General features: G+C 41.6%; 1 protein-coding gene across 3 annotated transcripts in view; it reads left to right on the forward strand.

The window, feature by feature from the left end:
• Nucleotides 1-894: 894 nt before the first annotated feature.
• LOC126203935 (microspherule protein 1) overlaps nucleotides 895-25,794 on the forward strand; it is a 354,642-nt gene continuing 329,742 nt past the window's right edge. Inside the window, exons 1-4 of one of the 3 annotated variants that reach the window (XM_049938332.1) lie at nucleotides 895-1,121; nucleotides 1,257-1,346; nucleotides 1,767-1,888; nucleotides 19,006-19,074. In XM_049938332.1, the coding sequence (XP_049794289.1) occupies nucleotides 1,261-1,346; nucleotides 1,767-1,888; nucleotides 19,006-19,074 (277 nt within the window). In that variant the 5' untranslated portion in view covers nucleotides 895-1,121; nucleotides 1,257-1,260. Of the gene's footprint in view, nucleotides 1,122-1,256; nucleotides 1,347-1,763; nucleotides 1,889-19,005; nucleotides 19,075-25,794 lie in introns of all 3 variants that reach the window. The other 2 variants (XM_049938331.1, XM_049938333.1) reach the window with 2 other exon arrangements.

Consider the following 25,794-nt stretch of genomic DNA (forward strand, 5'->3'; position numbering starts at 1 on the left):
TCACCTATATAATATATATAAGAAACCAAATTGATATAAAACTACTTACAATGCTTTACTTGGGCACACATACATTACGTCTCTCTTCATCTTCTGCTTCGCCACATCCACGTGGTTATGTTAATGGAGCTTAATGAATTGAAAGGGGGTTTCGTGTTCTTTCAAACAGGTCAATACATCGAAGTACCACAGTGTTCGCTCCTGTATCTCGTCAGTACCAGCTCTGGTTTTCGATGGATTCATAACTCTTCTAAGTTCTGATCCGTAATTTATCTGCAACGAATTTAATTTCTTCACTAGCTGAAACTTGTTGCTTCGGGGTGCATTTCCCTGTATTTCGCCAATAACTAATTATATTGTTCTCTTTTCTTTCGGCTGTTACTATAATCACTTGATTAACGCAGCACATGGCTGGTAAGCCCCTGTATTCTCCGAACAGTTACAAAATGAACATGCGTTTACCTAATTTAGAAGCCACTTCCCCTGCACACAGCACGAACTATAGTACAAACTTCAACAAACCGATCAAGAAAAACACTTCAGATTCAGCAGTCACAGGCTCACAGCCATTAGCGTCTTGCGACAATGAGCTGCCAAAGATTCACAACATTAGCCAGAGACTACATGCAATTAAAGTAGTTAGCTCAATAAAAATGTGATTTCAGTAGATTCGTGAACATATTGCATGACCTTCAACCTTATCTACAGACAGTCAATAATTTACACAATATGAAATACTTCACAAAATTATTTAGAGTCTAAGGGTCGCTTTGAAATTATACGGTATCGTCTCTGTTAGTGCTACTCCTTTTCATGAATTCACACACGTAATTAAAGCTGGGCAATCATAGGAATTATATGTTGAAACATGACTATTTCGTCGGCTTCATTTACTTACCTTGCTTGTGCAGGAGTTTGCATGCAACTCCTGACTTAACCCGAGTTTGTATACAAGTGTTCCGTTTGGGTTGTTGGCTATCCTGGACAGTTATTGCTTTGTCCGATTGTTTATAGTATGGTTGTGCGTGGATTTGTGTATGGTTATTAGTGCATTAAACTTTTGAAGTGATTGTATAAACTTTTAGTATGTATGCCTCCAAACATTAACGTCCGTTTGGAAGGTGAGCTACAGGAATGGTTTATACATCAAAAACACCCTCCTTACGTCAATCTGTAGCAGTACGTTGTTGATAAGTTGAAGATTACTTGAGTGAATGTGAGTTAGAGATCTTATTTCGTTACTTTGTACTCAACAGCAGGATGGCAGATACAGATCGTTACGGAAAAGTGAGAATGTCAGTGGACCAGCCACAAAGTTTAGATTCAATCGCCACCAAACGTAGAAGGTAAGTTATGAATAATATATTCGCATTCGTTTTTTATCATGTGATTTGTTTGTTATGTTTGTGTACATTTATTGTAAGTAGTTTGCCATACTGGACTGATTGCTTTGCTAAATGTTGTAGAAACATTGCTTCTCACGCTCAGCAGTTGTTGAAGAGTCAAAATAGCTCGTCTTGTTTACCCACGGCATTTTATATGAGCTTGCCGCGGCTAACTATTCATACGACCACTAAAGCAGAGTGGTTACTTCTCTTATTATTGCAAAATATCACAAATGAGATTTGATTGTGTCATTCCATGCATTCTTGAAGTTATTGCATGTGGCAAAGAAGGCTTAGAAATATTAGTGAACAGCTACACGTTATTCACTAATTAACTCTGCAAATACTGGTCTGTTGATGGGTTTTTAAATATTCCAGTAGTTCCCGTTCGATAAAACGACGTCGGTTTGATGATGAGCTTGTGGAATCCAGTCTTGGGACTGCGGGCTCCTTGGGAAAAGTGGCAAGAGCTCGAGCCCAGTCAATATCCAGCCCTGGATTAGGTTAGTATCTTGCATGGCTTGCACACTTAAAGAAAAATACATATAGTAATATTATAATTAGTCTTTAATCAGATGATACAAATCAGTGAAATGTTGTTACAAAATATATCAGAGTTACAAGAAAAGTATTGCAAAGTACTTTAGTTTGTTGTTGCGCTGAGCACTTGGAGAAATGTGCTTCAGTTGTTTGTGTGGGAATTATATGTTAGGAATTGCCAAAACATATGTTATAGGAGTACTTCTATTAATTTGGTAACTCAGAAGTTACCAGCTGCAACTTTGAGAACTAAAGTTCACAATGATGCGTTACTTTATCGAATTTCTAGTTTTGAGGGATGCTGTGATTTTCTATTGTGAGCCTAAACATACTAAGTAGATGCTAATCATTAAACTTTCCTTGATTAGGTCTACTGATAGAGGAGGGTGCAGGTAGATGAGAAATCATATCTGCAAAACTGGAAGATACAAAAGCATCATTGTGTAGGCCTATTGTAACCATCTTCCTTTGAGAAGTCTTGTGTAGTCCCACACTTCCTTCATCACTTATTTTGAAATAAATGAATGATGTTATGATGTGACTAATGATAGCTACAAGGCTAGAGACAGTAGGGTCGACTGAAGCATCCGATCCCACCTGTCGGCTTCGACCCGTGACATAAGGCTGTTGTGGTGTGTGATGTCACGACGGCGCGGAATTTAGTTTGTGATAGTGGCGTGTTTGTAGGTGTCGTTTTGATGTGATCGGTGGCTCTCTCTGGTGGTGTGTTAAGTGATGCTTCTGGTTTAGTTTGCATGTGTGGCGTGTTTATAGGTGGCGTATTGTTGCGGTCGCTGTTTATGCGGTTCATTTGCGTGATAGCATTGCACATGTGTGGTATTGGGACAGTGCTTTCAGCAGAATATTTTTCAGTGAGTTAACGATTTTAGTTATGTCATTTCGACGTTATTGTAGTTTTTTCCTGTTCGTTGTGTGTGAATTTTGGTAAATTGCCTTTTTAAGTCTTTGGTAGGTATGGATATGACTGACAAGGTCAACAGTTTTCTGTTTTCAGTGATGATGGGGGACAGTGCGTTGTCTCTAGTAAAATTTCTTCAACTATTCAGATTTTTGGATGAAGTTATGAAGTGTTCAGTATGTCATGAAGAAATGAGGCTCACTAAAGTTCCGGCATCTCGGACCAGGGACGGCTGAATGTGGAGATGATGTAAGAATAACAGGTCAAGGGAAGTGTTCGATTCCAATTTTGTTGGTTTGTTGTGTTTTTTGAGGTAGTGATGATTGTGGACGTTGTTGCAGTTTTGGGTTTTATGGTTTGGTATCGGTAGTTTCTGTTGATTTATATAGGTCTAGGGAAGTGTTCGATTCCAATTTGTGGGACCGGGAGCTGATGTTGAGCTATATAGGTCAAGGAAAGTGTCCGATTCCAGCGGATATTGTGTTTAGTGGAATTTGGGGAGTTTTGTGTTGTCGGTTTTTTTCGTCGTTTTGTGTGGTTTGTTATGGTGGTGTGTGTCTAAATTTGTTTATATTTACTCTGTCCCCACCCAAAACCCCCCAATTTCCCCACAATTGTCCCATTAGTTTCATTAGATTTTGTGTGGAATGTGTGTTTGTTGGTTTTTCAATGTATTTTCGTTTTTGTGGTCATGTTTACATAATGACGTCATAGGCGCCATATTGAAGTCGTAGTGTATGGTCGTTTCCGCCATATTCTTGACATCGTGGGTCAAAGCAGACTGATGGAATCGGACGCCTCTGTATTTGTTATTATCAGTTTTATAGGTTGGCGGCAGTTGAGTACAAAACACTAGTCCCCAAAGTAACCAGTCTTCTTCTGATTATTCTGAACTATGGAACCCAGTGAAGGAAAAAATAAACTTTATAAAATAATGATGTCCATACTTCATATCACAAAAAATTTGGATGTCTCTGATGACATCATCTCCCATTTCCTCATCTTTTTCATTGACCAGTCAGTTATGCTAACTTTTCTACAATGCACATTTTATGTTTTAGTAAATTTTGACAGAATGTCCCTGTTCAAATCGGATATATATACACTCCTGGAAATTGAAATAAGAACACCGTGAATTCATTGTCCCAGGAAGGGGAAACTTTATTGACACATTCCTGGGGTCAGATACATCACATGATCACACTGACAGAACCACAGGCACATAAACACAGGCAACAGAGCATGCACAATGTCGGCACTATTACAGTGTATATCCACCTTTCGCAGCAATGCAGGCTGCTATTCTCCCATGGAGACGATCGTAGAGATGCTGGATGTAGTCCTGTGGAACGGCTTGCCATGCCATTTCCACCTGGCACCTCAGTTGGACCAGCGTTCGTGCTGGACGTGCAGACCGCGTGAGACGATGCTTCATCCAGTCCCAAACATGCTCAATGGGGGACAGATCCGGAGATCTTGCTGGCCAGGGTAGTTGACTTACACCTTCTAGAGCACGTTGGGTGGCACGGGATACATGCGGACGTGCATTGTCCTGTTGGAACAGCAAGTTCCCTTGCCGGTCTAGGAATGGTAGAACGATGGGTTCGATGACGGTTTGGATGTACCGTGCACTATTCAGTGTCCCCTCGACGACCACCAGTGGTGTACGGCCAGTGTAGGAGATCGCTCCCCACACCATGATGCCGGGTGTTGGCCCTGTGTGCCTCAGTCGTATGCAGTCCTGATTGTGGCGCTCACCTGCACGGCGCCAAACACGCATACGACCATCATTGGCACCAAGGCAGAAGCGACTCCCATCGCTGAAGACGACACGTCTCCATTCGTCCCTCCATTCACGCCTGTCGCGACACCACTGGAGGCGGGCTGCACGATGTTGGGGCGTGAGCGGAAGACGGCCTAACGGTGTGCGGGACCGTAGCCCAGCTTCATGGAGACGGTTGCGAATGGTCCTCGCCGATACCCCAGGAGCAACAGTGTCCCTAATTTGCTGGGAAGTGGCGGTGCGGTCCCCTACGGCACTGCGTAGGATCCTACGGTCTTGGCGTGCATCCGTGCGTCGCTGCGGTCCGGTCCCAGGTCGACGGGCACGTGCACCTTCCGCCGACCACTGGCGACAACATCGATGTACTGTGGAGACCTCACGCCCCACGTGTTGAGCAATTCGGCGGTACGTCCACCCGGCCTCCCGCATGCCCACTATACGCCCTCGCTCAAAGTCCGTCAACTGCACATACGGTTCACGTCCACGCTGTCGCGGCATGCTACCAGTGTTAAAGACTGCGGTGGAGCTCCGTATGCCACGGCAAACTGGCTGACACTGACGGCGGCGGTGCACAAATGCTGCGCAGCTAGCGCCATTCGACGGCCAACACCGCGGTTCCTGGTGTGTCCGCTGTGCCGTGCGTGTGATCATTGCTTGTACAGCCCTCCGGAGCAAGTATGGTGGGTCTGACACACCGGTGTCAATGTGTTCTTTTTTCCATTTCCAGGAGTGTGTGTATATATATATATATATATATATTCCTCTCTCATTGCTAACCGAAATAAAAAAAAATGGTATTTTGGATATAACCGAAGATTACAGTACCGCCCACCACTTTGGATCACAGTGTTGACAACATGGCGCACACCCCTAGTTCAACCTTATGTAATATGTGATTGTGTCATCATACATTACACACTCAAAGAAACCCTAATAATACAAAAAATATTTAATTGCAGGCACTCAATGAAACTAATGGGGCAACTGTGTGAATTAAGAGGTTTTGGGCAAGGAAAAACTAAGTATATAACAACACTAATAACGAGGACACTAAAACAACTACAAAGGCAAAAATCAAGCATGCTAAATTCTCAGCAGCCAACAAAACCACACAAAAAAACCTGAAAAAAACTGGTATAGGGAATTCCACTTGACCTATAAAACTCAAATAAAGTCCACAATAATTTTCTCAGTAACCTTCAGCAAACTGTGAACCAAAAAATATCAGGAACACTCTTCATCCAACAGTACTCATATAAGTGAGACAAAGATGGACAATGCCTCCTTCCCCCTCCCTATCACAGATTTAGTGACCCCAGTACCCCACTATTGTATTGGCACAAGCCTCAATACAATAATCTATAAACTAAATACTATTGTTCACCACTAAAAGCTGTGTCCCCCTGTTCCCTAAATTTCTGTATGAAGGCACTTCACTAATTATACTTTCCTCAATATACCCCTAAATCTCCAACTCTTGTTGCGATCTGACCAGTTGCTGCAATGGAAATGATGCAAGGAAGGAATGACGTTTTGTGAAAGCGCGTTAGGGCTATGTTCACATTGACACTATGAATATGAAATGAAATTAAAGGAACGAAATGGATCAATGTCAAGCAGTTCACTGCATAATGGTTAGTGCATTGCCAATTATAATTAGTGACAGCCCATGCAGATTGGCAAGCAGGGTGGCCTGCATACAGAAACTTCTACTTACTGTTGACGAGTACTGGACAGAGCTAATCAGTAAATGAAAAAAAAATAATCTAGTGACTGCTATATTAATATCTTCAGTGTTAGTACTTATCTAGTTACGATGAATAAAATATTGCAGTGACATGCTTTTTCTGAATGGGATTATCTTGTGGAACAGGGCTTCCCAGACAGTGGTATGCGTACCACTGGCGGTGTGCAAGTATATTTTAGGTAGTGTTCGCAGTACCAAAAAAAAAAAAAAAAAAAAAAAAAAAAAAAAAAAAAAAAAAATCTTATGTTACTTTATTTGATAGTAGGAAACTGACTGATAAAAGCAGCATTTGTTTAATATTAACGAAATTGGATTTACTGCAGAATGTTTGCTCTGGACTGTACTTGAAACATAGAAAGATTGTATTGTGCCCTCCCCACACCTCCCTTCATTAGTTGCTGCTGCCTTGGCCAGGAATGGTTCATCTTGTTTTGACATTGGCAACATTTTGATCGAATCTTGTCGGTGGTTATACGAAAGTTTTCGTTCCGCTTTGCAACTGCTGCCAACTTACGTGGTGTACCAATGTGTGGTGGTGCAGTAGCATCGAATGGTCTATCGTTGTGATTGTTGCTTTGTTGGATGTCACTTTGAATGGTATTGTGATATGAAGAAAGCTTGCATCTGGAACCAGAATGCTTTTTACAACGAGCTGATTCTTGACTACTATAGTTGTGATGTGAAGTTTAACATCATTGTGTGACTTATGCACCATTGTGTTTAAATTCATGATGAAATGATTTTTAAGCCCAGAAGCTCCTTCTGTCTGCAAGGGTGCAGCTACAAGACCTAAACCAACACCTAACCACAAGTATGATGAAAGCTATTTAACTTGACATTATAGTAAATCCTGTTATATAAACCAGTGATAATCCAATTCGCCTCTGTGTTATGCATGCGGGTCTGGGTGTTAGAATAGGCCCAAGATATTCCTGTCTGTCGTAAGAGGCGACTAAAAGGAGTCTCCCACTTTTCAGCCCCATAAGTTCAGGTCCCATTTTATGATTTGACCTGCTACTTTCAGATTCTACAGAAGTGCAGACCATATGGCGAAGGACGCCTTCACGTGGTGCGCGAGTTATCCATAGTGCCCTTAGGTTCGATCTCCTCTTCTCATCGTGGCTTTGCATCTCCACCTGCAATTCAACTATTTGGGCGAGGACACTTTCCGGGGTATGTCATCTTCTTCCGTTGTCTCCTGTCCTCTTTTGCACTCGTGACAATATCAGATTTCTCTGCACCCAATATCCAGCACGGTAGCCAGTTCGTTGTGGTGGGGTCGTTATGTACCCATTTGGTGGTAGCCCCCTGACAACACAGGTATCACACTGCTGATGCATGAGCTGTAAACCCTCCACATATACAAAGGAGTAGATGCCCGTCATCGTGGGGCATCTGCACTCCCAGCAACGGCCATCGTGCCAGATGGCCTTTGCTGTGGCTGGGTGGCGCCCGTGGGGAGAGCCCCTGAATGGAGTTGATGGCATCAAGGTAGATGACCTGCAATGAAGCAGACCAGGTCATCTCTTGCTGGTGACAGTACGCCAGCAGTCTCTAAGAAGGGCAAGATCAAATACAGTGCTGACAGGTATGACCCAAAATCGTTTCCCTCCCTCGCTGTGCCATGGGAGGAACGTAGAGCTACAGAAAGAAGAGAGCCATATTCACCTCGGTATGTAGTCTGTAGCAGAATGGATGGGGACTCCTTTCTACTTACGAAGCCTCAGTTTTTTGTTGAACCTCTTGAGAATAAGTTTGGGGAAGTGACAGTGCTGTCCAAGATGAGAAACGGTGCATTCTTGATTCAGATAGCAACCCCCGCCCAATCCCGGGTGTTACTGGTCTGTGACCAACTGGATGATATTCCTGTTTCCATCACTCCCCATAAAAGCCTCAATATGGTCCAGAGGATTATTTTCCATCGTGACCTCCTCTTGCAGTCTGATGATGAGCTCTGCGGCAATTTAGAACGGTGGGGTGTTCATTTCATCCGGTGCGTTTACAGGGGATCCAAAGACAACACGGTTGCCACTGGTGCCTTCATCTTGGCCTTTGAAGGTGATTCATTGCCTGAAAAGGTCAAAGTGATGGTTTACCGCTGTGACATTAAACCACATGTCCCTGCCCCTATGCGGTGTTTTAAGTGCTGGAAATTCGGCAACATGTCTTCCCGCTGCACTATCAGTGCCACGTGTCCCGACTGCGAATGTCCACTGCATCCAGATACTCCACGTGCGCCTCCTTCCACTTGCATCAACTGTGGAGAGCACCACTCCTACTGCTCGCCAGACTGCACAGTACTCCAAAAGGAGTGGAAAATCGTGGAGTAAAGGATCCTGGACCGGTTGACTTACAAAGAGGCTAAGCGTAAATTTGAACAATTGCACCCCATTCCGTTGACATCCGCATATGCTGCAGCTACTTAAGCATCGCTGTCACAGAGTACCAGTACTTCCACACTGTGCCACGGCCAGTGGGCCCTCTGGGCCACCGGAATACATCCGCTCCCTGGGTGGTAGGGGGCAAATCATCTTCCATTGCTCCCAAAGCACCTACTTCGGGAGCAATTGCTCCCCCTCCCCCCAAATGCAGGGGACATCAGCCCCCCCCTCCCTGCCCCCAGCTGGAGAAGCAAGTCTCCTCTGGCCCCTCTCGTGCGGAAGGGGTCCCTTGGAACCCTCTCTTCCAATATCTCCACTAATGTCACAGCAGACACTCACCAGTGGCCAAAGGAGCCAAAAGATACTGGACAAAGAGCTTCAAGGTCTTCCTCCCTGCCCGAAGCTACTTCAGAGAAGTCCTCACAGCAATCCCCTAAAGAGAAGTGATAAAGTAAGCAAGCCAAGAAGAAGGCTGCTAAGAAACAGGACCCTACGGTGGCCCCAACACCGCCACTCCCTACCAATTCTGCATCTCGGGATGAGGTGGCGATCTTAGTGTCCCCTGAGGGCCTAGATCTCACTGATGCCTCATCTGCAATAGGAATGGTAACAAATACTCAGTCGGTGGCAGCAGGTGACTAAGACATAACCTGCCTCCTTGCGCCCTTCATGCCTTCCCAGCCTCACGATAATGTCATCCTCCAGTAGAATTGCTGTTTTTTTTTCCACCGCCTGGCTGAGCTATGGCAACTGTTAAGCTTTACACCTGCTTTCTGCATTGCCCTCCAGGAAACCTGGTTCCCAGCAATGCGGACCCCTGCCCTCCGTGGCTATAGGAGATATTACAAGAACTGAAGAGAATATAATAGTTTGTCAGGTGGAGTTTGCATCTGTGTTGTGAACTCAGTATGTAGTGAACCTGTGCCCCTTCAAACTTCTCATGAAGCTGTGGCAGTCAGGATAAGGACGACGCAGGAAATAACTCTCTGCAATGTATATCTTCCTCCAGATGGTGCAGTACCCCTGAATGTATTGGCTGCACTGACTGATCAACCCCCTAAACGTTTCCTACTTTTGGGAGATTTTAACGGCCATAACCCCTTATGGAGTGGCACCGTATTTACTGGCCGAGGTAGAGATGTTGGAACTTAACTGTCTCAACTCAACCTCTGTCTCTTAAACACTTGGGCCCCCATACACTTGTGTGGCTCATGGTAATTACTCGGTCATTGATTTATCACTTTGCAGCCTAGGACTTCTCCCATCTGTCCACTGGAGAGCCCACGATGGCTTGTGTGGTAGCGACCACTTCCCATCTTCCTGTCACTCCCCCAGCATCATGCTCACAAACGCCTATCCAGATGGGCTTTAAACGAGGCAGACTGGGAAGCTTTCACCTCTGCTGTCACCATTGAAACTCCCCAACACGGTAACATCGATGTGGTGGTTGAGCACGTCACCAGGACGATCATTTCTGTGGCGGAAAATGCGATCCCTTGTTCCTTAGGGTACCCCCGGCAACTGGGGTGCAGATCGCTCTATGCTGCTGCAGCTCTACAGGGCCCTTTTTGAATCCTGCCCCTTGGCTATGGGAGTCTAGTTTATGGTTTGGCGGTGCCCTCAGTGTTGCGTTTACTCGACCCAGTGCACCACTGTGGCATTTGACTGGCAACAGGAGTTTCTAGGACAAGTCCAGTGAGCAGCATCCTGGTGGAGGCCGGAGTCCCTCCATTGAAGGTTAGACGTGCACTACTGCTCGTCAGTTACGTTGTAAACATTCGTAGCTCTCCTGACCATCCGAATTACCATCCCCTTTTCCTAACCAAGGTGGTTCATCTCCCACATCGGTGGCCCAGGTCAGAGCTTACGATTGCAGTTCGCGTCCAATCCCTTCTGTCTGAACCGGGGTCCTTCCCTTTACCATCTCTACTCAAGGTCCATTCATGTACACCTTCATTGTGTAAACGTAGACCGAAGCTATGTCTGGAACTTTCACATGGCCCTAAGGACGCAGTTGATCCCGCGGCTCTCCCCCTTCACTTTTTCTTGATTCTTGACACGTCCTGGGGCTCTGAAGTGGTTTACACCGATGGCTTGATGGCTGATGGTCACGTTGGCTTTGCCTATGTTCACAGAGGACATATTGAACAGCACTCCTTGCCAGATGGCTGCAGATTTTCACTGCAGAGCTGGTGGCCATATCTCGTGCTCTGGAGCACATCCATTCATGCCCTGGCGAGTTGTTTTCTCTCTGTACTGACTCCTTGAGCAGCCTACACACTGTCGACCATTGTCACTCTCACCATCCTTTTGTAGCAACCATCCAGGAGTCCATCTATGCCCCGTAACATCCAGTCATTCAGTGGTGTTTGTCTGGACCCCAGGTCACGTCGGACTCCCAGAAAATGAACTTGCTGACAGGCTGGCCAAACAGGCTACACAGAAACCGCATCTGGAAATCGGCATCCCCGTAACTGACCTGCATTCATTATTATGCCACAAGGTTCTTGGGCTTTGGGAGGCGGAATGACATAACTTTGGTATGCACAACAAACTGCGTGCCATTACGACTGTTTGGAAGTCCTCCATGCGGGCTTCTCACAGGCACTCTATGGTTCTCTGCCGGCTCCGCATTAGCCATGTGTGGGTGACCCACAGCTATCTCCTGCACTGTGTAGACCCACCTCAGTGTCATTGCAGTGCCCGGTTGACAGTAGCCTATATTCTGGTACGCTGTCCTACTTTTGCTGCCATGCGACGAAATCTTCAGTTGCTGGACTCATTACCATTAATTGTAGCTGACAACACCTCATCAGCTGCTATAGCTTTATGTTTTATGTGTGAGGGTGGGTTTTATCATTCTATCTAAGTTTTAGCACATATCCTTCGTCCCTCTTGTGTCCTCCACCCTACTGCTTTTATTTTGGAGGTTTTAATGTGTTGCAGAGTGGGCTGGCTTATCCTTTTTATTCTCGTGATCAGCCAGCCATGATAATTGCTCCCTTATTTTAATTCCTTCTTCCATCTCTATCTGGTTTTCCTGCCCTATTTTGTTCATTGTAGTGTTCGTTGCCCTTTTGTCATTCTTGTGGTTTTTTTCCTGTCTCCCTGCTTTGTGCTGTGGGTGTCATTTTTTATTCTTTCTCTTGTGCAATTATCTTAATAGGAACAAGGGACTGATGATCTAGCAATTTGGTCCCTTCCTCCCTCTTTAAACCAACCAACCCAATGTGTTGTATGCTTAGAGACACTTTCAGATCAAAGCATGAAGCTGTCATTATTAAAATGTCATGAAAGTTCTAAGCCTCTCAGTTGATAAACATATTGACTTTTTTTTTAAAGGAAATCTGGATTTTTTAAAAGACTCCAACTGCATGGCAAATTTCATAAACACTGATAGTAACAAGCAAGTTGAACCTCATATGTGGCTAGTTTTAGATTTGGAAAATAAGGAAAACCTCACGCAGTTGGGTAGTCTCTCTTGCTGCCCTTGGCTAAGAGGTGTGATCCAAATAGTTTTGGCAGCAAAAGCTGCCAAAGAAATAGAAAAAGTTTTGTTATCCAACAGTAAGGGAAACTGAATATGTGTATTCCAATATTGAAGAAATGTTGTTATTACAACTGCAAGAGTGCACTTATTTTGCTCTTCAAATATACTGTAGTACAGATGTTGCAAATATGATGCAGTTACTTGTTTTTGTACATTTTGACTGTCACAAAGATAAGAGTTTGTACGTTCAGACCACTGAAGTCAGATACCACAGCAGTAAACATTTTCAATATGATTGGCCTTTATTTATTTAAAGTAGGTATTCCTCAGCCAATATGTGTTGGTATTTGTACAGACGGAGTCAAGACCAAGGCCACTTAACAGGGCTGACAGCAAAAATGAAGAAAGTTGCAGTGTTTGTTGAAGCACACGTTGTATAATACGCTGAGTAGCATTTGCTTGTAAGTATATGTACGAAGGTTATATTGTTTTGACAGACATTGTAAAGATTGTAAACTTCGTCAATGCAAGGACTCTAAACTCATGGCTGTTACACGCTATTGTGTGAAGATATGGGAGATGAATTTAAAAGTTTGCACCTACAAACTAAAGTAAGATGGTTCTCTTACAGAAAGATTTTAAGCAGAATATTTGAACTGAAGTCCAAGGTTGTATGTTTCTGAGTGACAAAAACATAGATGTTTTACATGAAGAAATATTTGGCTGATGATCAGTGATTATCTATATTGGCCTATTTTGCTAATATCTTTGGCAGGCTTCATATTTTAAATATGGGTGTGCAAGAAGGAGGCACAACAGATTTCATAGCAGAAATCAAAATGTCATCTTTCAAAAGAAAGTTGAGACCTTTTAGTTCACAAGTGCTGAACAATCATTTTTGGAAGACTGTAAGATTTTGTTTGAGACATATTTGCATATTTAAAGGTCCTTCAAAAAAGGTGCGAAATGTACAAAGATTACACAAAATATGACGGGATAAGAAATCCATTTTCAGGAAAAGTACCAGAAGAAGTAGGCATGAAAGAAACTTTCGACATGACTAGTGACAGTTTAAAGAAAGGTGCTTTCAAAAGAAAATTCTGCTTTGTTTTTGGATAGAAACAAAAACCAAATGCTTTACTCTTCTCTTTCAAAACAAGCAGTCCTATTTTTGGTGTCGTTTGTTACCACTTACATGTGTGAAAGTGGGTTTTCTGACTTAATGTAAATTAAAAATAAATACAGAAACAGTGTTAGTGCTGGAGGTGACCTGGGACTGAAGTGAGCTCAATTAAGCCAGACATTCAAGTTCTGATTAAAGATAAACATCTACATGTTACCAGCTGAGACATCTAGATGTTATCTCATCAGAATCTCAATTTGAAAACTGTATAATTACTGACTCCGAAGTCTGACTTAGTGTAAAAGTTTGGTTTGAACCCGAATGTTTTTGCTGTTTGTTCAGTTTATTGCTCCCTTGCACAAGTGGTTTATATTATTTGTGATGTAAAAGTTTAATATGTATGTTTTCAATGTTATTCCCCTCATATTGAATATTTGTATAAGAACCAGCTTAATTTAATTTTGTACCATTTGCCACAAGTAAGTACTCCATGTGAGCATGTACAGCTCAGTAAAAAGTTCTTCCACAAAACCTTAGTACTTGTGTGTGTCAGATTTCGAGATGTTTACCACATATAGCAGATTATTGAAATGACGCAAAAACCGTACGTGCTATCTGCACTGAGCAGAATCGCAAAAATTATTACTCCCATGCCATTCTTCACGCTTGCAGCAATCACCACTCAACCTTTTTGCATCCACCCTTCCTCTCCCCCAGACCCTAGGGTTCGTTATAAAGTGAACAAGCTATAATGGTACACCCCAGTTTTTAAAAATGTCATATGGTACATAGTGGCAAAAAGTCTGGGGGACCCCTTTTCTGGAGGATTACCAAATTCAGTCTGTGGAATTAGTAACTATCATGGAGCCAATAACGAAAAAAAGAACTTCACAAGCACAAATTAAATAATTTTTACAAAGTAAAGTAGCAAAACTGGAATAACCCAATGAAGACTTTAAAGAAAATGGTGAAGACGTTAAAAGTACAGGAAAATAGTTCTACTTGCACTTCTTGTTGTCAGTCTGATGTAGAGTGTTCAGGAAGTAGGTATGTGTAAATGTTTCTCCATTTACAGTACCACCTGAAAAAGTGACACAGTTTCATTTTTTTGACAAAAGTAGGTTATGCGACACTGACTGGTTTGAAATATTAAATAATATATGGGTAATTATGCTGAGAAAGAAAGCCTTTGAAATGGACTGTCATATAACATGCAGTCTTCAGGCACTAAGCTGTTTATATCAACCTCAATAATCATCACAATTTTTCTATTCAGTCCCCTTGTTTCCATTTATTTGTATCAGAATTTTCAGTAGATATAAGTTTTGTTTCAATTCGAAATGTTGAAACAGTTTATGACAGTTCAGCTGCTAATATTTTGAGATCTGACCTGAATGAACATCTTGTACTTGAACAGAACTGATACTTCCCTCCCGAGAAGAAAAAATTATTTATGCCTCTGATAGCCCATATGGCAAAAGACAAGCCCTGATTGTTAAATCGCACTTGGCATGGTTGCTTCATGACTCTACCACAACCATTCATGTAATGTGATTCTGTAAGTGTCTCCAACCTTCTACTAACACTTGATATCAATCAGCTCTGTAGATGACTCAGTTGAAAGCTAGTAACAGTACAGTTGTAAAAGCTCTTCTTTTGTTATACAAAATATAAGTGAAGAGTTTATTTGAAGAACAACCTTTGGCAGTTCTCTCTCTCTCTCTCTCTCTCTCTCTTTTTTTTTCTTTTTTTTTTTTTTTTTTTTTTTTTTTTTTTTTTTTTTTTTTTTTGCACATTCTGGTAGCCTTGTCAGAAAACCATTATTTTCATTTGCTCAAATACAGCTGAAACAATGCTTGTCCTATGAAATAGCAGCTCAAAAGTAGGGTGGATTTAGAAAACCAGCCATTGTGCAGAAAAGTTTGTCACAAAAACATCTGTCCTCTCACAGCACTTACTTTTGTTATAAGATGCAACTTCAGTGTTTATTGTCATCTTCCTAGTAATTATTTATTGTGTATTGTACAGCAATTTGTTGGCTACATGAAGTCTGTGTTTCGGATCTGGCGTTGAATTCCAGTGATGATGATCAGTGGTTAAAAGCCCAGGAAGTCAATGAAAAAAGAATGTGACCAGGATGAAATCAGATGCCCAAGATCTATAGTATCTTTTTCATTTTTGATGAGTGAGTCCTTGCACTTTGACACACTGAATGTCTCAAGAGAGGTAGAAGAGGGACCAATCTCGGAAATCGTTGCATTCAACAGCAATAGTGGAAAACTTTTATATGTGGTGTTCTGTTCACTTTCAATGTAATTTGCCACTCTTCTGTCAAATGTTAGTGTACTTTGAGGGTAATAATGCATAATTAGAGAAACTGTGTAGTTTTTTCATATTTGAAAGTTGATTTTATGAAGAGAGTGAGGAGGAGGGAAATGACCCTCATCAGTGAAACTTGTTTTTTAGACAAGTGCTTGTTGTTGGAAAGCTATCTTACACAAATATCATAGGAATGTTTAAAGTAGCAACCTAAAAATATAACTAAAAAGATGATGTCAAACATAGAAAAACGCTCGACCAGAGAGACACATTAAAGCTTCATCATATAGGAGAGGGTCATTTGGATAATAGTGATGTGTCACATCAGCTGCTTTAAGAATGTTGAAATAACATTAAAACACAGACAAAATTTGAGTAGAATGTATGTGTAATTGATGTTGCAGTACATGTTGTAACAATGAAATAACAGAAATTTCAAGGAGAGGAGACAGAGTGCATGACCAGTGTAAGTGGGCTTAACGTGTTTGTAATCTAAGTAGCACCAGACATTCATAGTCTAAAACTGAAGAAGAAGAAGAAAAAAAAATGTTTGGATAACCTAACTACATTCAACAGTAACAAACCCAACACCATAAGTTCTCAGATTCACTAATATGCATATTTATTTTCCTTCAGCACATGTTGAGTGATGGCTAGTCTAACAATGACTCTCATAAAATCTGCCCCATAAATTTTTATCGAAAACAATGTCATTAACCAATCAAGTACACTATCCTTATATCTTGATGTCAGAAACAAACATCACACACATTGGCAGCTCATATAATTAGCTCTTTACTGTTGTCTTTGCGGAATTTCCATAGTTAATAACAGTGAGCATTCAAAATGTAGTTCATCACAATTGACAACATATTTGTAGTTTATGCACAGACAGTATGTATCACAAATAAATCATACAAATTATTCCAAGGTACTGTTGCATAGATTCCCGAGTCATACACGTTACTCGTATTAATATGGCCTGCCAACTGTAATACAATACAGTACATAATGAATATAATAGAGGGAAACATTCCACGTGGGAAAAATATTTCTAAAAACAAAGATGATGTGACTTACCAAACAAAAGCGCTGGGAGGTTGATAGACACACAAACAAACACAAACATACACACAAAATTCAAGCTTTCGCAACCAACGGTTGCTTCATCAGGAAAGAGGGAAGGAGAGGGAAAGACGAAAGGATGTGGGTTTTAAGGGAGAGGGTAAGGAGTCATTCCAATCCCGGGAGTGGAAAGACTTACCCAAGGGGGAAAAAAAGGACAGGTATACACTCGCGCGCGTACACACACACACACACACACACACACACACACACACACACACACACAAGCACACATTTGTAAAGGCAAAGAGTTTGGGCAGAGATGTCAGCCGAGGCGGAAGTACAGAGGCAAAGATGTTGTTGAAAGACAGGTGAGGTATGAGCGGCGGCAACTTGAAATTAGCGGAGGTTGAGGCCTGGCGGATAACGAGAAGAGAGGATATACTGAAGGGCAAGTACCCATCTCCGGAGTTCTGACAGGTTGGTGTTAGTGGGAAGTATCCAGATAACCCGGACGGTGTAACACTGTGCCAAGATGTGCTGGCTGTGTACCAAGGCATGTTTAGCCATAGGGTGATCCTCATTACCAACAAGCACTGTCTGCCTGTGTCCATTCATGTGAATGGACAGTTTGTTGCTGGTCATTCCCACATAGAAAGCTTCACGGTGTAGGCAGGTCAGTTGGTAAATCACGTGGGTGCTTTCACACGCACGAACTTTCATTGAAATGTAGAAAGTGCTTACTAGGCACTGACTCACTTATAATAGTGTGTCTACATGACGTCATTGTCCAAAACAACTTACAGATTTTAGCCTATTCTTTTCTGGGTGCAAAGTTGCAGAAATAAATGTCTGAATTGCTACAAGGTGTTCCACAATGATTGCCACACCCAGACTGCGTATTTTTGGGAGGGATGATAATATTCATAGACTGGCTTACTGATTCTTTCGTGATCTCAGTGCATACGTATTAGTTTATACGGCTGCAGGCTGGAAATTTAATGATGTCATGACCTATAAGTCCCAACAACAATTTACTTTAACAAAAGGATACCTGATTAGAAAAACGTAAAAGTTCATTGTACTGTTTGGCTAGCACACTGTACATCTCTGTGGTGGATTACCTGTTTACATGTAAAGTTGCCATGTTCAAAATTTGCTAATTTGTGTAAATTCTTTATTAGAGGCTTAATTGAATAATGTAGAGTATTATATGGTTCAGAAAATTAGGGCAACGAAAGTGCAGTGTCAAATATTGCAACATAGCAGCTCAAATGTCAAAAGTATTTTTGGGTGAAGTCAGTCTGTAATTACTAATATGTTTAAAGTTCATTAGCTTTTGGTAAACAGAAACAGGCTATTAAAAAGAATCAAATCAGGGTTATCTAACGAGTAGTGTCAATCCTCTCAAACTTATGAGGTCACTCCAATACTGAACATTGTAACAATTCAGTTAACAATTTCTCTTCATTAATGTTGTTCCAAAGGTAACTAAATATCACCAATATAATCAACTGACAGTAAATTACTACATGAACAATAAAATTATGTAAAACATTGTATGAACATTATTTTTTTGTCTTTGAGTACACACTGCCTACTCACAAATGTGCATAAATAGTTTCAAGCAAGACAAGGAAAAAAATTGTAACTTAAGAGGAGTAGACTAACAGCAGGTGGATTAACTTCATGTTGTTATGTTTCACCAGTACTTACCTTTAAGGAGGCGAAATTCCAGTACTGTTAATACACATATTAAAGCAGAAAAACCATCTGTTCCTTGCTAGAGCATCTTCTCGTACAAGATGGATTTCTTTTATCCTGGTGTCAACTGATGTGTCCTTCTTCCCCAACCTTTGGAAACCTATCCTCTGTTTTCTCAATGAAGGAATAATGACAGTGTTATGAAAACCTACTTACCATGTAGAGGAGATGGAGTCACAGACGGACATAACAAAAAGACTGCTATGCATTTGAGCTTTTGACCAAAAGACCTTCTTCTAAAGTAGAAAAAACACACTCGTTCACACAAGCACAGCTGTCACACATATGAGGATTATCTCTGGCTGCTGATATTGAATTTTACTGTCAGCATCAGAAAGCACTGAGTAAATGTATTCAGAAGTGAGTGTTAACATTCCCGGGTCTTCAAACAGGCTTCTTCAAGATATACCACTGTCTGCTTTAGATAGTATTCTTTCTGCTTCCTTCTGCTGACCGTATACTTATTACTGTCTTTTGACTGATTTACAGACTACTGCATGAAGGATGTAGAAATAGGCACCCCTGGCATACAGAAGCAACTGAAAGAGTTTAAAACAAGTAAGTCACTGGTCCAGATAGAATCCCAATTCAGTTTTATAGATAGTATGCTGTGGCATTGACTTCTTACTAAGCTTACATTTATCGCAAATCTCTCACCTTGCACAAAGCCCCTAGTACTGGAAAAAATGGCAGATTACTTCTATATGTAAGAAAGAACAGGCCAACATAGTTGCACACCAGTATTCTTAACATCAGTCTACTGCAGAATACTTGAACACATATTGAGTTTGAATACAGTGAATTTTCATGAGACAGAAAAGCTTCTGTCCACAAATTGGCACAGATTTTGAAAGCATCACTCGTGCATAACTCTATTTGCCCTTTTCTCACACGATACCCTACAAACTGTGGATGGAGGACAGTAGCCTCAATCCATATTCCTAGATTTCTGAGGAGCATTTGACACAATGCCCCACTGCAGACTGTTGATGAAGGTCCGAGCATACGGAATAGGTTCCCAGATATACGAGTGGCTCGAAGACTTTAAGTGTAGTATTGTTTGTAAAAAGTGAAACACTCAGAGGAAGTGGTCCACAGCACGCCACAATTAGAGGATGTGTAGAACAGCAGAACTATAATAAGTGATATAAATGACAGAGAGATGTTGTGGAAGAAGGCCCAGCTGTCCCCTCTTTTGTGTGACTGGACGGGGCAATGTCAAGCGATACTCAATTGGTGCGGAGCCGTCATATGAAGTGGAGACGTTACCAAAGTGCTACTACGTTTGGCTGACATCACAGGGTCAAATAGAAGCACGTGAGTGTGTTCAAACGGGGCAGAATGATCGGCCTGCGGGAAGCGAGCTGTCATTATGTGACATTGCGGTTTGTACAGGGTGTGCTGCTTCAACAGTAAGATATACATGGAAGCACTGGAGAGAAGAGAGCTGTACACAGCGTTAACAGGCTATTGGGCCACAGCATGAGGTGACCACCATCTTGTGCACTAGGCTGTAATGGACAGAACGGCTTCGTCCACAGTGTTGGTGCAATGGTGGATCATGGCAACAGGTGTGGCCATGTCTGTGTTAATATTCGGAGGCGGTCTTCTGCATGCTGGACTGGTGGCATGCATGCCATTGCATTGCCTATAACACTTGATCTTACTTCCTATGTTTGAGAGTAATCTGAACAATTACCACTACATCAGCGAGGTCTTACAGCCTGAGGCACTGCCCTCCTGCAGGCCGTTCCACATACCATATTTCTGCAGGACGATGTCCAGCCACATGTGGAGAAGAATGTGCAAGCCACTGCTTCCCTGGCCAACTCATTCGCCTGACATGTCACCCCTCGAACATGTCAGATATGTTCGGTTGGCAGCTTGTTCCTTCAGGTCCTCCCGCAGACACAGTTGATGCTTTTTGGATGCGCCTACAAACCACATGGCAGAGTATTATCCAGCAGCAGATTCATGTGCTGTTTGATTCCATGCCACAACATCTAGCAGCCATAATTGAAGCATTTGGTGGTGTTGTGTACAGGCCTGATAATTTGTATAGTGTCATGACCCTAATCGGTGGAATAAATTTCATTGTGATCACATTTCTCGGTTTTGGTGTTTCACTTTTTCAAAACAGAGTGTACGACAACTCAGCCCTTTAGAGTGAGTGTTCATCACAGAAGGATGTCATCAGGAGTGCCCCAGGGAAGTGAGATAGAACCTCTCTTATTCTCTATATATGTAAATGATCTGACTGACAGTGAACTGCTGTTTGCTGATGCTGTGGTGTACGGTAAGGTGTCATTGAGTGACTATAGGAGGATATAAGGTGACTGGAACAGAATTTCTAGTTGATGTGATGAATGGCAGGTTACTCTAAATATAGAACAATGTAAGTTAATGCGGATGAATAGGAAAAACAGTCACCGTAACATTCAAATACAGGGTCATTCCATGTGAAATCTAGAATTGAAAATATGATTTTTCAGTGTGACCCTCTTGGATATATTTGAAATGAAATATGCGTGTATTCATAAATAGTAACACAAAACAACTGTTTCACCTTTTTCTGATGAAAGATTTCTGAGTTGCTATTAAAAAAAAAATTTTTTTTGACTTGTGGAACAACATTAATTAGTTTCTGACTTGCACAACAATATTAATTTGTTCACAACTTTTGTTCTAATTATGGTAGAACAATGAAATTGAGTTCATTTAAAAGCTATTTTAAAGGACTTTCATATGACATGAGACATAATTAATTGAAAATATACATTTTCTTATAAAAACATCATCATCAAATTTGCTGATTTTTGAAAAACTGTATTTTTAAAATTAAAAAAAGAAAAAATGGGAAAAATATTGCTTTCCTCTATATTTTCTGAAAGTTTCAACTTGCGTTGAGCATGGGATCACTATCAAATGTAATTTTATGTTTAAAATGGTGCTGTAATAAATGTTCAAAAATTAATTTATTTTAAGTATTATGCCTACTTCTCATCAGCTGTGTGTTATTGTATAGCTAAATGTGGGGAATAAAATAGCTTATAATATATACTTAAAAAATATTTACCTTATTAGTGTTGAATTAAAAAATACAAGAAGTTGAAGTTGCAAACCTTAAATGGAAAAAAAATGAAAAATACATCAAATACCAGAGATAGGCCTAAAATCCGTTAGTTATTAGTTCTTGTTACTTATTCATGTCGCCATTTCTGCATGAGATAATGTATATGGTTGCTGTGTAGTAGGTTGATAATTCACAGTGACCTTTACAGATTGCCACTTACAGAAAGAATGCCTGCATGACTGGGGAATGCGAGAGATGTTGATGGTCCATATGGGTATAAGAAGCTAACTGTGAGTTCTCCTGTTTCTAAACCCCCCTTCCCAAGGCAACCACTAGTGACCGTTATATTCACAAGCAATATATCCTTTGATGTCATCAAACAATATTGGATCACTATCAACAGCCATCACCAGTTCAAGTTTGCTTTCATTAGAATCCAAATATACTTTTTTTGTTATTTTGTTCTTGCTTGGGTGAATAAAAGTATGAAATTTCTGTGTCTGTAAAATTGTGCAGCATTTCTCGAACCTCTCTGTAAGTTTAAATTCTTCATTTACATGGTAATAGCAGCATACTTGAATTTGATCCCATGTACATTATCATTGGCAATCTCATAAAGTTGTTCAGGTGTCATGATTGTGTGTGGGCGTTGGAGACTTGCTTGGGTAGCCAATCACTCAACTGTTCAACCAACACAATTGCCAGATCCTTTACAATGAGAGGTGGCTAAAAAAGGCCACTGGGCTTCAGTATGGAAATAATCTTTGTGACAGCACTGTTCAATGAAGTTATTTTTGTTTTTGTACTGAGCTGCCAATCCATCAGAGAAGCAATATATTTTGCTTGGTTTTTCAAATTTCCTGGTCAGAAGGTACAGACACTTAGCAACAGTATCATGTGTGAGGCAATCTGGTGTGATGACAAGACCTGTGTGCTGAAGTGTGTCACCATCATTGTAATAAGCTATGAAGGGATGGATTGTTGCTTGTGTGTTGGTCCAATGATATGCTTGAACTTCATTGTGTACAAAACAGGTGTAATGCTTAGCAAAATTACAAATCACCAGGGACTTGCCCCCTCTAAGCTCATTTGTCAATCATCTTTGGAAGCTTGATTATTAATTGACCACAAAGGAGTGTCGAATTTTCGAATTTGTTTGTGTGTGTGTGGGGGGGGGGGGAGGGGGAGAGAGACGGAGATAGAGAATAAATAAAGGATTTTTGTGACAGTGTGGCAGTTCCTAGAAATGTATGGTTAGCAGAGACCCATTGTTTGCAAGTTACTGGTCTTGGACAGAATTGACATTCACCATAGTGGCAACAAGTTAATGATGCAATGCAGTCTCTGTAGGTTTTTATTGGAGCATTATCATTCATTGTCAGCTGTGGAATGTTACACCCAGTCAGCATAAGTTTGAAGTTTTGGTATGAGTAGCACACATGCACTATATATACCACTGCTTCCAGCTAAAATACGACTTTTGAGACATAGCTCGTCAAATGTTGAAGATCCAGTGTGGGGCCACGGATAGTTGTCTTTGAAGTGTGCATAAATTTCTTTCAAATTAGTTGAAACTAATCATATTGGCACATGGATTTTATCTCCATCAACTCTAATTAGTCCAAAACATTATTTTTCCAGACATTGACTTGCTTATCTCATCAGAACAATAAAAGCATTTTTTTTTACAAAATCAGCAGTCTCTGATTCAGAGTCTTGCCAGGTTTTAAATTGGAATAAGACAAAATATCCTTGACTTTCACCAGTTCTTTAAATTTTCTAGTTATGTAGTGTGTTATGTTAAATTCCTCGTGAAGCTCCTTAACACTCCACCTTTTAGCAAAAATGATGAGAATTTCCATCTATTTACTTAGAGATGTGCAAGTATTAAATTTCTTTTTGTGTTGAATAATTATCTCTGATTCTGAATGATAATATCTCTCTTATTCATGAGAAGGAAGCAACAATGTTTTTGTGTGGATTGCTGAAATTATATTTGTTAGTTCATTTTTAGGATATGTTGCCTCACATAACTTTTTTTTTCTTAACTGGAAATTCACCAACAGGCTGCAAAGAAGCATTCAAAGTTTTTAGGGATGCAGAACTTACAGCAATGTCTTCTTCATCACTACTACTTAACATATTTTTGCTGTTTTGTTTGACCTCGGAATGCAGTAGATAGTTTTCTGTACTAGACATATGTAGAAACTTCCATGTAATTTTTTTCTGGCACTTGTCACATGTTTTATGATTTAATGTTAGTGCAGTAATGTTGTACAAACACGATATCAGAATTCCCATCAATCAAACCTTATTCCCTTCCACATGAAGGGTTACACTGGTACAGTAACTCTTAACCACTAAAGCACAGTCTAACAGGGAGTGTACAAGCATCAGATAAACATTAGTCTTGCTGAGGGCCTGGGGCGCTGGCTTTTATGAGGCTGTTTTGCACATGTCACAGCACTTGCTGTGCCATCTGTGCAGGTGCGACGTGACCTCTTTAGGCTGGCAGTGGAGTTCTGTGCCTTTTGATTACATGCACTCATTCTATGGGGTTACAACATTCCTTCCAGCTTGGGAAAAAGTGTTACAATGTAACGATGTCCGTGTCTTCATTGAACGGGGACTACTGCTAGAGTGGGTGTCGTGCCGTCACAGGAGAATATGGTCTGGAACGCCATGCGCCTGGACAGGTACATTGTCCACTCCCCACAATAGACCTATACAGGTGATAAAGGAGCCGTATCTGTGTTCACATACGGGCAGGCTCTCAGCAAAGGAGGCAGTGGAGAAGACAGCAGTGCTGGGCCTGGCAGCAGGAGCTGTGGAGATGAAAGCAGCCTGGTGCCCACTACTCTGCCTGGTTGCAGTAGCACCCAGAATGAAGATGGTGCAGGAGCTGGAGGGATTGGGGACAGTGCCACGGAAACCCTCACAGGTAGTGGAGGTGGTAGCGGGAACAGGGGCTGTCCAGTGAGTGGGCAGTCACACGTGGGTGGAGCTAGTTGTACTTTCATGACCACAAACCATCAGAGCCATCAGAGGTATATACAATGCAGAGTTGGTGGCTCGGCAGTAACGGATGACCAACGGTATCCACTTGTAGTGCTGGCCAAAACCTAGGGCCCAGGTGGCACAGCTCGGCTGGAATTGCCGTGATGCATGCGCCGGTGGGTAGTGAGGTGCCAGCCGAAGCAGTGTATGGGGCTGGCAGCCGTGAAGCAGCTCTGCCGGGCTACAGTTGTCGATGGGAGTGAACCTGTATGAACTTGAGAACCTAATGATGGGTTCCTTGAGAGAAGATTGTGTGATATATTTTTTCATCGGGGTTTTGAATGTATGGACCAGCCATTGGACTAGGAATGAAAGGGAGGGGCCATTAATTCCAGATGCCATTCTTTGTATAAAAATCTTCAAAATCTTGAGAGACAAACTTTAGGCCATTGTCAGCAACAAGCATGTATGCAACCCTTCTCAGAGAAAAATCTTTGAGAGAGTCGTGACTCTACTGACCTTGGATGTGTATGGGCAACGAACCACGTAAGTAAATTTTGAGAAAGCGTTAACTACTACAAGACAAAAGGAGCTAAGGAATGGACCTCCAAAATCAACATGAATACTTTTCCAGGGGACAGGGGGGATGGCCACAAGGAAAGGGAGGCCCATGTTGCCACTTGATGGGCAAAGGTCTCCTGTCAGGAAGTCACAACACATTTAATATTGTTATTGATATCTGACCAAAACACGTGGCTGTAGAACAGCAATTTTGTATGAGAAACATCCAACTGTCCAGGTGAAGGAGGCACATGATTTACCACCACAATATGGATGGGATCAGAACCATGGATGCCAACTCTTCAGTAGCCGGCAGTAACACGCCATCAAGAACTGAGAGGTGGTGGTGGAGAGCATAATAATCATGCAAAGGATCCAATGCTCAGCACAGTGATTAGTCCAGCTGGCCGTGATGGACAAATTGAACAACCTGACTTAAGACAGGATTGGTCAAGACAGCTGCCGAAACCCAAGAACTTGTAATGGGAAAACTGATAATGGACTTCAACATGTAAATGGAAACACAACAGTTCCTCCTGATCAAATGCTGGATCAGGGACAGTCGGCAATCGAGAAAGAAATTCTGGATTAACATGTTGTGCTGTGGGTCAGAAATAAATCTCATAGTTATAGTATGACAACAACAG

This window comes from Schistocerca nitens, chromosome 9 (genome assembly GCF_023898315.1).
Source record: "Schistocerca nitens isolate TAMUIC-IGC-003100 chromosome 9, iqSchNite1.1, whole genome shotgun sequence".
NCBI lineage: Eukaryota > Metazoa > Arthropoda > Insecta > Orthoptera > Acrididae > Schistocerca > Schistocerca nitens.